The sequence below is a fragment of the Protomyctophum bolini genome (assembly GCF_963924005.1).
Source record: "Protomyctophum bolini genome assembly, chromosome: 12".
In the NCBI taxonomy this organism is placed as follows: domain Eukaryota; kingdom Metazoa; phylum Chordata; class Actinopteri; order Myctophiformes; family Myctophidae; genus Protomyctophum; species Protomyctophum bolini.
In genome coordinates this window covers 42570831-42581627 of record NC_137873.1, presented here as the reverse complement: position 1 = coordinate 42581627, position 10797 = coordinate 42570831, and the positions used below count along the sequence as shown (strand labels likewise).

General features: G+C 41.8%; 1 protein-coding gene across 1 annotated transcript in view; it reads left to right on the top strand.

Annotated features, from left to right (window-relative positions):
• Nucleotides 1-1582: 1582 nt before the first annotated feature.
• atp6v1h (ATPase H+ transporting V1 subunit H) overlaps nucleotides 1583-10797 on the top strand; it is a 44462-nt gene continuing 35247 nt past the window's right edge. Inside the window, exons 1-6 of the mRNA XM_080778088.1 lie at nucleotides 1583-1629; nucleotides 2591-2755; nucleotides 5806-5905; nucleotides 7645-7734; nucleotides 8844-8957; nucleotides 9840-9944. Coding sequence (XP_080634214.1) covers nucleotides 2649-2755; nucleotides 5806-5905; nucleotides 7645-7734; nucleotides 8844-8957; nucleotides 9840-9944 — 516 coding nt within the window. The 5' untranslated portion in view covers nucleotides 1583-1629; nucleotides 2591-2648. The remainder of the gene's footprint in view (nucleotides 1630-2590; nucleotides 2756-5805; nucleotides 5906-7644; nucleotides 7735-8843; nucleotides 8958-9839; nucleotides 9945-10797) is intronic.

Below are 10797 nucleotides of genomic sequence, written 5' to 3'. Positions count from 1 at the left end.
GTTGTCCTGACCCCTTATCTATCATTTATACATTATGGATAAATAGTGTGGATTCATCTGTGGCAAAAATGTGGGTTTTTTTGGCCACCACAATGCTTTTCCAATGGGAGTCACATGGTTTGATCAAACATTTGTGTTTGATTGCTGATTGCTGATTGCTCCCCCCTCATCAAACAAAAATGTTTGGTCAAACCATGTGACTCCCATTGAAAATGAATTGGAGCAGCAATCAAACAGCAATCAGACATCACACACGGACCGAACATTTCTTGTGTAGGTATGTACAGTACGAAGCCAGAGCTCACTGCATTCGCAATCACCACGTTCACAATCAGAATCACTTTGTCAATTTCCGTATTTGCCACCACTAGGCTTTTTAACCCATTCTGACCTGAGATCAGATTCATACGAGGTTTCCACGGGACACACACTGGTCTGATTAACCCATTCTGACCTGAGATCAGATTCTAAAAATGTCAGTCGTTCTTCGAATTTTTCAAAAATAGCAGACCTACAAGCTCGTATCGCGACACTCGGTGGCGCGATATGAGCTTGTAGATCTGCTGTTTTTCAATAGATAAAGCATAACATGATGCCAACACCAAAATGGGTGCCCGGTCAGAATGGGTTAAACGAATGAAAAGTATTAAAAAGTAATGTTGAAATACAACATTTGTGTTATGTTATGTCTATCCCCTTCCACTATCACTCTCTCTCTGACAACTCTCAACTGGCTTCATTTATTGCAACAGCAGCAGGTCCCATTTACTATGAAATCAGTCAGTCAGTCTGTCACGCCCCATATATGGTCATGCCTCATGACATCACGTGATGTCATCAATATTAAGCCCATATTTGGAGATCCCTGATGTCATCAATTGGCCAGCAACTCTACATCTCACCTCAAACCCATAGATCTCCATATATGGAGCTGACCTGTTATATGTTGATCTGACCTCATCAAAACCTGTTCACTCAAGACAAACTGAGTCCATATATGGCCAGTACAGAAATCATTACAGTACAGAAATCATGTTGATCCCATGCCAAAGCGCCAGCACTCGCCCAGCAGTCTGCTGTCATGTAGTTTAAGCAAATCATTAGCCCCTCTCGGAACCCTCCGAAAGCTTTTATGATTTGGACCTAGCTTGTAGATTGTCTATTTTCAAAACATTTTTACATTTAAATGTTTTAAATGAGACATTCTGCATACTTTTGGTACTTCAAGTGCATTGCCAATACCCTTGTACTTTTACTCAAGTAGCCTACATTTGAATTCCAGACTTTTACTTTTACTTACCAACTGTGCCTCCGTGCCCCCTTTTACTTTTACTTGTAACTGGGTATTTCTAGATTGCAGCATTGCTACTTTTACTCATGAAGTACAAAATTTGAGTAATTCTTTCCACCACTCCCACCCAGTACCCCCGAGCCCCATCAGCAGCACTTACGCAAAGGAAGGAAGGATGCTCCCAGTCCCGAATGGTCAAAGACTCAATCTCCACTGAAAAGAAGAAAAAAATAAAACTCAATCGCCACCTTGTGTCATGTGATCGCTCGTGCACATGTCACATGATAGAGGCTGTCATCTGTCAGCTGCAGACAAGTAGTATAATAGTGGAGACCAGGGTGAGTGTGATTCAAACGGTATTCTTTACTTATATTCTTCAGTCAGTGTTGGGGAAAAATAAATGACATTATGTTAGAGAAACGGTAGTATGTAAGTGCGTGAAATTACATGCATGGACGTCATTATCTGTCGTTATTGTAAGCGCTAGCTTAGGTTAGCATCCATGATATCCTTCCCCTGTTTTCCCACTGAGAGCCGTTGTCTTGGCTAACAGCTGCTAACAACAACATGAACATCGCGTTCATTTGACCTTCAATTTGGGGGAATTTAGATGTATAATACAGCTAACTATGTATTTGTATTTGTAGGCAACATTTTTTACCTTGTAGTTTCAGCCGTTTTGCCTGCTGTGTGTGTGTCGTGACATTGCTATCATCACACTAATCGTTTTTTAGCGTGAGCTGCTGTTAGCTACCAATTATTAGATCTAATTCCAGTGTCCTTCTAGTATACTGACTGAGTGAGTATGAAGACATATTGTCACATATTGTTTCCTGAAAAACGATTTGGACTGTCTATATAATGGCTGTTTATCAGAAAACAAAGCAGTATGTATGTATGTATGTATGTATGTGACCTTACTGTAACTGTAGTGTAGAGTCTGGGTTCCCAAACTTTTTCATGGCAAGGACCCCCAGTTTGACACTAATTATCCTGCGGACCCCCCATTTGAAATGATATGCCAGGGACCCCCATAAGAGAATATTTTTACAGCTCTAGCAGTGATTCTCAACCCGTTTAATTGCGCATTAACATGTCACACGACACACCAATGCAACTCTTTGTACAACTGCCATTGGGGATAATGATTGCATGCAACTACTCGCAACCCAGAGCCAGCTAATATAAGAGCGGGCAGAAAACAGCCCGGTCACATCGTGGTTCATGTACTCGCGCAAGCCCAGACTCTAAATAATATAGCACTCCATGATCTAAATCTAATACTTTTTCCCCATCCAGGACGGTGTGACATTTTGATCAGGACACACATTGTACTAGTCGCCACATTTTCAACCATATGATGGACATCCGCGGGGCCGTGGATGCTGCTGTCCCCACCAACATCATCGCTGCGAAGGCAGCCGAGGTTCGAGCCAACCAGGTCAACTGGCAGTCCTACCTCCAGTAAGTACCGTAGCCCGAACGGTTTGCGGAGCGGTCTTGATATCGGTAGGTCGCTATAGTTCGTATCCCCGAACCGGCACGTTAAAATTACCACCGCTGAAGTGCCCTTATTGGACAAGGCATTGAACCCCTACCATGAAATGTTCTATGAGCAGGGCCTGGCTGTAAACAAGTTCTTGAGCTTAGTCCAGTTACCCTGCAGGGTAAACATAGTACCTTTCCTTTCCTTAGTCCAGTTACCCTGGGTAAACATAGTACCTTTCCTTCCCTTAGTCCAGTTACCCTGGGTAAACATAGTACCTTTCCTTTCCTTAGTCCAGTTACCCTGGGTAAACATAGTACCTTTCCTTTCCTTAGTCCAGTTACCCTGGGTAAACATAGTACCTTTCCTTTCCTTAGTCCAGTTACCCTGGGTAAACATAGTACCTTTCCTTTCCTTAGTCCAGTTACCCTGGGTAAACATAGTACCTTTCCTTTCCTTAGTCCAGTTACCCTGGGTAAACATAGTACCTTTCCTTTCCTTAGTCCAGTTACCCTGGGTAAACATAGTACCTTTCCTTTCCTTAGTCCAGTTACCCTGGGTAAACATAGTACCTTTCCTTTCCTTAGTCCACTTACCCTCAGGGTAAACATAGTACCTTTCCTTTCCTTAGTCCACTTACCCTGGGTAAACATAGTACCTTTCCTTTCCTTAGTCCAGTTACCCTGCAGGGTAAACATGGTACCTTTCCTTTCTTTCCAGTGCTCTGCATGTCGTTGCTGTCGGGAGGAAGGTGCTATTGAACACTCTTTCACGTCTGTGTGTTGTTTCGAAAATATTGAACCGATGGAAAGTAGTAAAAAGTGCTTTGGACAACTTCTTTGGACCCTCAAAATGTCTGCTAAAGCAACTAACTCCACCACCTCTCATGGAAGTAATTGACAATATATAAAGTTACAACACCAACTTTGATGAGGCAGCATTGCTTTAAAAAAAAAAAATATATGGTTTTCTTTATTTCCTGAAAAATGTACATTTTAAATTTTTCATGAAATGAAATGAACATTTTGGAGTTATGAGGTTTCCTCCCGACAGCAGAGATGTGCTTGTTGATGTGCTGATATTCTGCAACATACAGTAGGCTTCTATTGAGATCCAGAGGTTTCACCAACTGTCACGGGAAAAGAGTTTGATGGATTTATCCAAGGTCTCTGACTGGAACCTTTTGTTGTACAGTCAACAATCATTAGTTCTAGGAGAAGGCGCTCTCTACTCGGGAGGAGTCTTGGTATAGGCTCTGTGGCTGATGGGTGCAGATTCTTGAAGATCAATTGAAAAAAAGGGAATATCCTCACTCTCTTGAGTATAGTCTCTGATGAGTTTCTTTCTTAATGAGCACAGCAGCAGTCTACCTAGAGAAACCAATGTGTTTCTGCTCGCAGGCATTCCAAACGCTTGGGGAACGCTGAGGAAGGCCTGTGTGCCGAAACGCTAGACAGTCTGCTGCTGAGCTCATTAATAAAGAAACTCATCAGAATCTATACTTTAGAGAGTGCGGGTATTCTTTTGTTTTAAACTCAGAGCAATAAGCAAAGCAAATTCATTAAAACTCTTGAACTCTGACTGAGGAGGGAGTCTGGGAGATAGGTGGGTTACCTATCTCCCAGACTCTCTCCCTGGGAGATAGTTTTAATGAATTTGCTTTGCTTATTGCTCTGAGTTAAAAAAAAAAAAGAATACCAGCACTCTCTTAACCCATTCTGACCTGAGATCAGATTCATACGAGGTTTCCCACTGGACACACACTGGTCTGATTAACCCATTCTGACCTGAGATCAGATTCTAAAAATGTCAGTCGTTCTTCGAATTTTTCAAAAATAGCAGACCAACAAGCTCGTATCGCGCCACTCGGTGGCGCGATATGAGCTTGTAGATCTGCTATTTTTCAATAGCTAAAGCATAACATGATGCCAACACCAAAATGGGTGCCCGGTCAGAATGGGTTAAGTATAGATACATTTTAATTCATGTAGAATTATGTGCAGGATGTTAATTTACATACAAATGTGAGGGACTTCATTTATACTCTCTCACACACTTATGCCAGTGTGCCAGTGATCACCCTCCTTTGTGCCAATGTTGGCACTGCTGCCTAACAGCAGCAGGGCTCCACCGGGCGCGTTGCGTCTCTGTCGAGTGTGTCAAAAAACAAACCGGGGCAATTTGAATGCAGTCACGCAACGCAACGCAACGCGGGCAGTGGAGCCGCCCTTCATTGATTAAAAAGGGAACATCCCCTGACGACGGTGGCGGAGACGCGACGCTGACGCGCCCGGTGGAGCCCCGGTGTTAGGTTGCCTACCGCTGGACTGGAATGTTGGCACTGCTGCCTAAGGTTGCCTACCGCTGGACTAGACCTCGTGTGAGGCTTCCTCTTTATGGTGTTATGTGTATTATTTCGGATTGGTTCAGTGTTCTTTTTCCTGTACTGTACTGTACTGTACTGTACTGTACTGTACTGTACTGTACTGTACTGTACTGTACTGTACTGTACTGTACTGTACTGTACTGCTGTTCACTGTGGCTCTCTTGAGGATTGGTTGTGGTATTTCCAGAGTGAGTGTCACTATTGTGGAGGTGCTGACTATAAGTAGGAACAGGAGCCATGAAACTACCACTACTGTCCTCAGTGTCCTGGCTAGCTAGGCATGTCAATTATTTGAGATAATTACAATTGTTTTACATAAAAAGAATCATTTTTTCAATCATGTTGAAATGTTTTCATAGTTACATTTTAAAACATTTCCCCCCCAAAATTGCAGAAATGGCACAAGCTTACAACACGTTTATTTGTGTGACAATTAATCGTCAACTCAAATGTGTAATCGTGACAGCCCTAGGCTTGGCCAAGAAATCCCAGACTTTTAGGAGTAATACTTTAGGGTTAGCGTAGGGACACCGCCTCCAACGACTGCAGATGTGTTCGCTATATCTTATTGAGATTGTTTCATTAAAACACTGGGTTATAGCTTCAACGTTTGCTTGCTTTTCTTTCTTGTGTTTGTTGCAGGGGTCAGATGATTTCCGCAGAGGACTGTGAGTTCATTAAGAAGTTTGAGGTGGCTCACTCTGAGGAGAAACAGGTCATTCTGACCAATGACGGACACCAGGTATCAAAGCCGCTATCACTACTCTGATACTCTGTGAAACTGTGAATCCAACTGTATTCATGTTTATAGTACACTGTCTGGCATACACGCAATACTGGACATTTAAGTTCAATATAGTGTCTTTGAAAATAATCAATATCTTAAATGAAGGCATAAAGAAATCTATCAGATTTGTGTATGCCTTCAAATAAATACAAAATAAAAAAGGACAAATCATTCTATAGTACGTGCAACAACTTTGCAACAACCTGGATGCAACAACTTTTGTTAGCATCCATGTTTTAAAACGTCTCTCTAGGGCCGGGTCTGATGGAGACGCTGCATCTCATACATAGATTGTGCTGCAAATGAATATTGAGAACCGCTTTAATTATAAATGGAATAATAATCAGTTTCACTGTGACAAAATGTCCTGTCTAGAAGAAGCGACGTCTCGCATTCTTGAGTGACGGCACAGAGCTAGCTAACGCATGGGAAAGATGCACAGCAAAACCTTCTGTCAACTGTAAAGATTATAACCCCAACTCTGAGAGCAGTGTTGATTTTGATATTATCTTTTTGTTTTTGTCACATTTTAGTCATCTGAAATGTTTTAGTGTTAGTCTAGTTTTAGTTGACTAAATATCATACGATTTTAACTAAACAATTTAAGACATGCAGGTATAAGACACAAATCGAATCTTCACGTAAAGGCATAGAGACATATTATACAGACAGTGAGACAAAACACAAGTTAAAAACAGTTACATATTGGGGTAGGGAGGTTCAGAAGCAGGTTGTTAAATTGACTATAAGATTATTAAGATATTTGGGGTCAAGTTTCAATGTGTTGCTGTAAAGTGTTCCATGTGGTTGGGGCATCGAAGCAAAAAGCTGACTTTCCTAGTTCAGATTGTACGGATGGGACCTCTACTTTAAGCCATTCGCTTGAACGGGTCTGGCGAGTATTTATTTTCCATTTTAATAGCAACGTGATGTACGATGGTAGCTTTCCATCAATGGCTTTAAAGATAAATTGGTGCCAGTGCCTGGTTCTCCTCTCAGAGAGGGAAGACCAACCTACTTTATCATAGAGGGTACAGTGGTGAGTGCTGTAGCTTTCACCTGTGATAAACCTTATATTAGTGCTGGCTCTGCTGAGTGATAAACTGTATCTAGGGGTATAAGAGTGGTAAGGGCAGCATTTCTATAAATTACATCACCGTAGTCCAGAACTGACATAAAAACAGCATCAACAACCCTTTTCCTACAGATCATTGGGAAGTTGGCTTTATTTCTGTAAAGAAAACCAATTTTCTGCCTTAACTTGGTGGTAAGGTGACGGTCAATGATATGGTGTTTAAAGGTTACTTTTTCATCGAGCCAGATATTTAAATATCCAGTGACTCTGTCGATAGAGGATCCATTGATAGTGTGAATGATGTGCAGGGAGTTGAAGTCTATGTTTTTGGCTTTTGAGAATGGCATAAATTTGGTGTTTACTGGCGTTCAGGACGAGTTTGAGTGAGATGAGTGCATCTTGCATGGTGTTAAAGGCTTGTTGGAGTTTTTCCATTGCTTCGTCAGTTAAAAAAGGTAGTAATCAACACTGTCTGAGAGTGAACAATGGACCCATTGTGGCATGCAGCGTTGTTGATTTAGAGACGTATGGGGAAGGGGTGCAGAAAGCCATTTTCAATTTCATATAGTTGGTGCTCGCTGTGCGAAGACTTTTCTGATTTCATATTGTTTGTGTTCAGTGTGCGAAGACCTTTCTGAACCTGATGGCGCACATCTCCAAGGAGCAGACGGTCCAATACATCCTCACTCTGATCGATGATACTCTGCAGGTAACACACACACACACACACACACACACACACACACACACACACACACACACACAGTCTCTCACACACACACACAAACACACACACAAACACACACACAAACACAGGCTCGCATATAAATTGTTTTCATGAGATGTTTATATAATTGACCTTTTGCAGTATTGTAGCACTCAGGACCATCTTTACACAATTCCCGCCAGCATTAATTAATCCTAGGATAGCATATTATTGCCAAGGTTTTATCGCGCGTAAACTACTTTCTGGCCTTGACAGCCCATGCATCCAAACAGAAAAGTCCCATCTGATTGATTAAAAAAACATTAAACAATGTTAAACTCACTTTGCCTGTTGCTTTGCCACTCGATGTGCCATTCACTTTAACCCATTCTGAACGGGAACCCATTTTGGTGTTAGCATCATGTTATGCTTTAGCTATTGAAAAATAGCAGATCTACAAGCTCATAGCGCGCCACCGAGTGGCGCGCTACGAGCTTGTAGGTCTGCTATTTTTTGAAAAATCGAAGAACGACTGACATTTTTAGAATCTGATCTCAGGTCAGAATGGGTTCATCAGACCAGTGTGTGTCCAGTGGAAACCTCGTATGAATCTGATCTCAGGTCAGAATGGATTAAGCATTGCGCATACCCTCTATTGATTGGACTAAGTTGTCCAAGTATGGCTTTGTTCAGTCGTTGTGTGTCTCACGGCTTGTTCATTCACGTCACCTTGTGTGGAACGACCTACAGAAGACATTATAATTGACCACATTGGTATACCCTTGCATCGTTATGAAACCTTGGTGAGCTATATACAGACCACCACAATGTGTAACTGTTTTTAGATCATTTTGAAATTAGTTTTAGCTTTTATTTGAAATTTGCTTTAGCTTTTTATTTGTAAAACCTATGTAATTTCACATGTAAACCTTGTATTGTATTGTATTGTATTGTATTGTATTCTTTGTTTTTATTTCCCTGATCTTCTGATGTTTGTGTCATGTTGTTCTATGTGATTGTATTAACTCGACGACACTGAAAATGAGTTTTGATTACTCGAGAATTTGGAGAATATATAAAACTTGGATGAATGAATGAATGTGTCTGACCAGGAGAACCATCAGAGGGTGAACATCTTCTTTGACTACGCCAAGAAGACCAAGAACACGGCCTGGTCCTACTTCCTGCCCATGCTGAACCGTCAGGACCTGTTCACTGTCCACATGGTACGTTTAAGGACCTGTTCACTGTCCACATGGTACGTTTAAGGACCTTTTCACTGTCCACATGGTACGTTTAAGGACCTTTTCACTGTCCACATGGTACGTTTAAGGACCTGTTCACTGTCCACATGGTACGTTTAAGGTAGTGTTCACTGTCCACATGGTACGTTTAAGGTAGTGTTCACTGTCCACATGGTACGTTTAAGGACCTTTTCACTGTGCACATGGTACGTTTAAGGACCTTTTCACTGTGCACATGGTACGTTTAAGGTAGTGTTCACTGTCCACATGGTACGTTTAAGGACCTTTTCACTGTGCACATGGTACGTTTAAGGTAGTATTCACTGTCCACATGGTACGTTTAAGGTAGTATTCACTGTCCACATGGTACGTTTAAGGACCTTTTCACTGTCCACATGGTACGTTTAAGGACCTTTTCACTGTCCACATGGTACGTTTAAGGACCTTTTCACTGTCCACATGGTACGTCTAACCCATATCTTACCCCCTCAGGCCGGGAACCCATATTTGGGTTCTGTACAGTATGTACAGTATTCAAAAATGTAATTTTTTTGATGCTGCTATATAAATATTTGAAGTTTTTCAGAAACCTTAGGTCAGGATTTAGAGGCGTTTTTAGAAGTCATAGCGATGATTTGATTGGCTGATCACCCCATAGCGATGGTTTGATTGACTGAGAGACGCAAACCTCTCCAAAATAAAAGAGATTGGTGGCGCCCAACTGTACATATTGAGGATAAAGACGGAAAAGGGAAGACGATTTGCCAGAACGTGATGATGTATGACAACAAGAGCGCCCCTCACTTCACACGGGTGTGATTAAAAAAGTATTTAAACGTATGCTTTTCCTCCTTCCTTCCTCAGGCCGCGAGGATCATCGCCAAACTGGCCGCCTGGGGCCGTGAGCTGATGGAGGGGAGTGACCTCAACTACTACTTCAACTGGATAAAGACTCAGCTCAGCTCACAGGTATAGTCTACTGTACTTACAGTGTCTCCTCCTCCTGTGTACGCACACTGTACACACACATGACGCAGCATTCTTTTTTTTTTTTAAGATTTATTTATTGAGAATGCAGACATTTACAACAATGAATTACAGAGTCATGATTTTTATTTTATTTTAACCCATTCTGACCGGGAACCCATTTTGGTGTTGGCATCATGTTATGCTTTAGCTATTGAAAAATAGCAGATCTACAAGCTCATAGCGCGCCACCGAGTGGCACGCTACGAGCTTGTAGGTCTGCTATTTTTTGAAAAATCGAAGAGCGACTGACATTTTTTAGAATCTGATCTCAGGTCAGAATGGGTTCATCAGACCCGTGTGTGTCCTGTGAAAACCTCGTATGAATCTGATCTCAGGTCAGAATGGGTTCATCAGACCCGTGTGTGTCCAGTGGAAACCTCGTATGAATCTGATCTCAGGTCAGAATGGGTTAAACAAGACAAGACAAACTCAAAAAGGAAAAGACAAAAAACAGTAAAAACAAACCCCCCCCCCCCACCCACCCCCCACCCCAACCCCAGAAAGGAAAGCGACACAGCTCTCATTACTCTGTATTGTACACAACACCTCTTGACAGCATCAACTCGGAAGAATATATGAAAATAACAATATAAATAAAACTAAATCAACCCAGAGGAGATATTGAAGGTAGAACCTCAAAGAGCCTGCCCCATATCTTTTCAAAAGTAGCAGGCCTTCTTCTTACATTCTACAGTATCTTTTCAAGGGGTACAGTATGATGAAAGCTCATTCAGCCAGTGTCTCTGTGAAGGTGATTTTTCAGATTTCCAATTAACCCATTCTGACCTGAGAT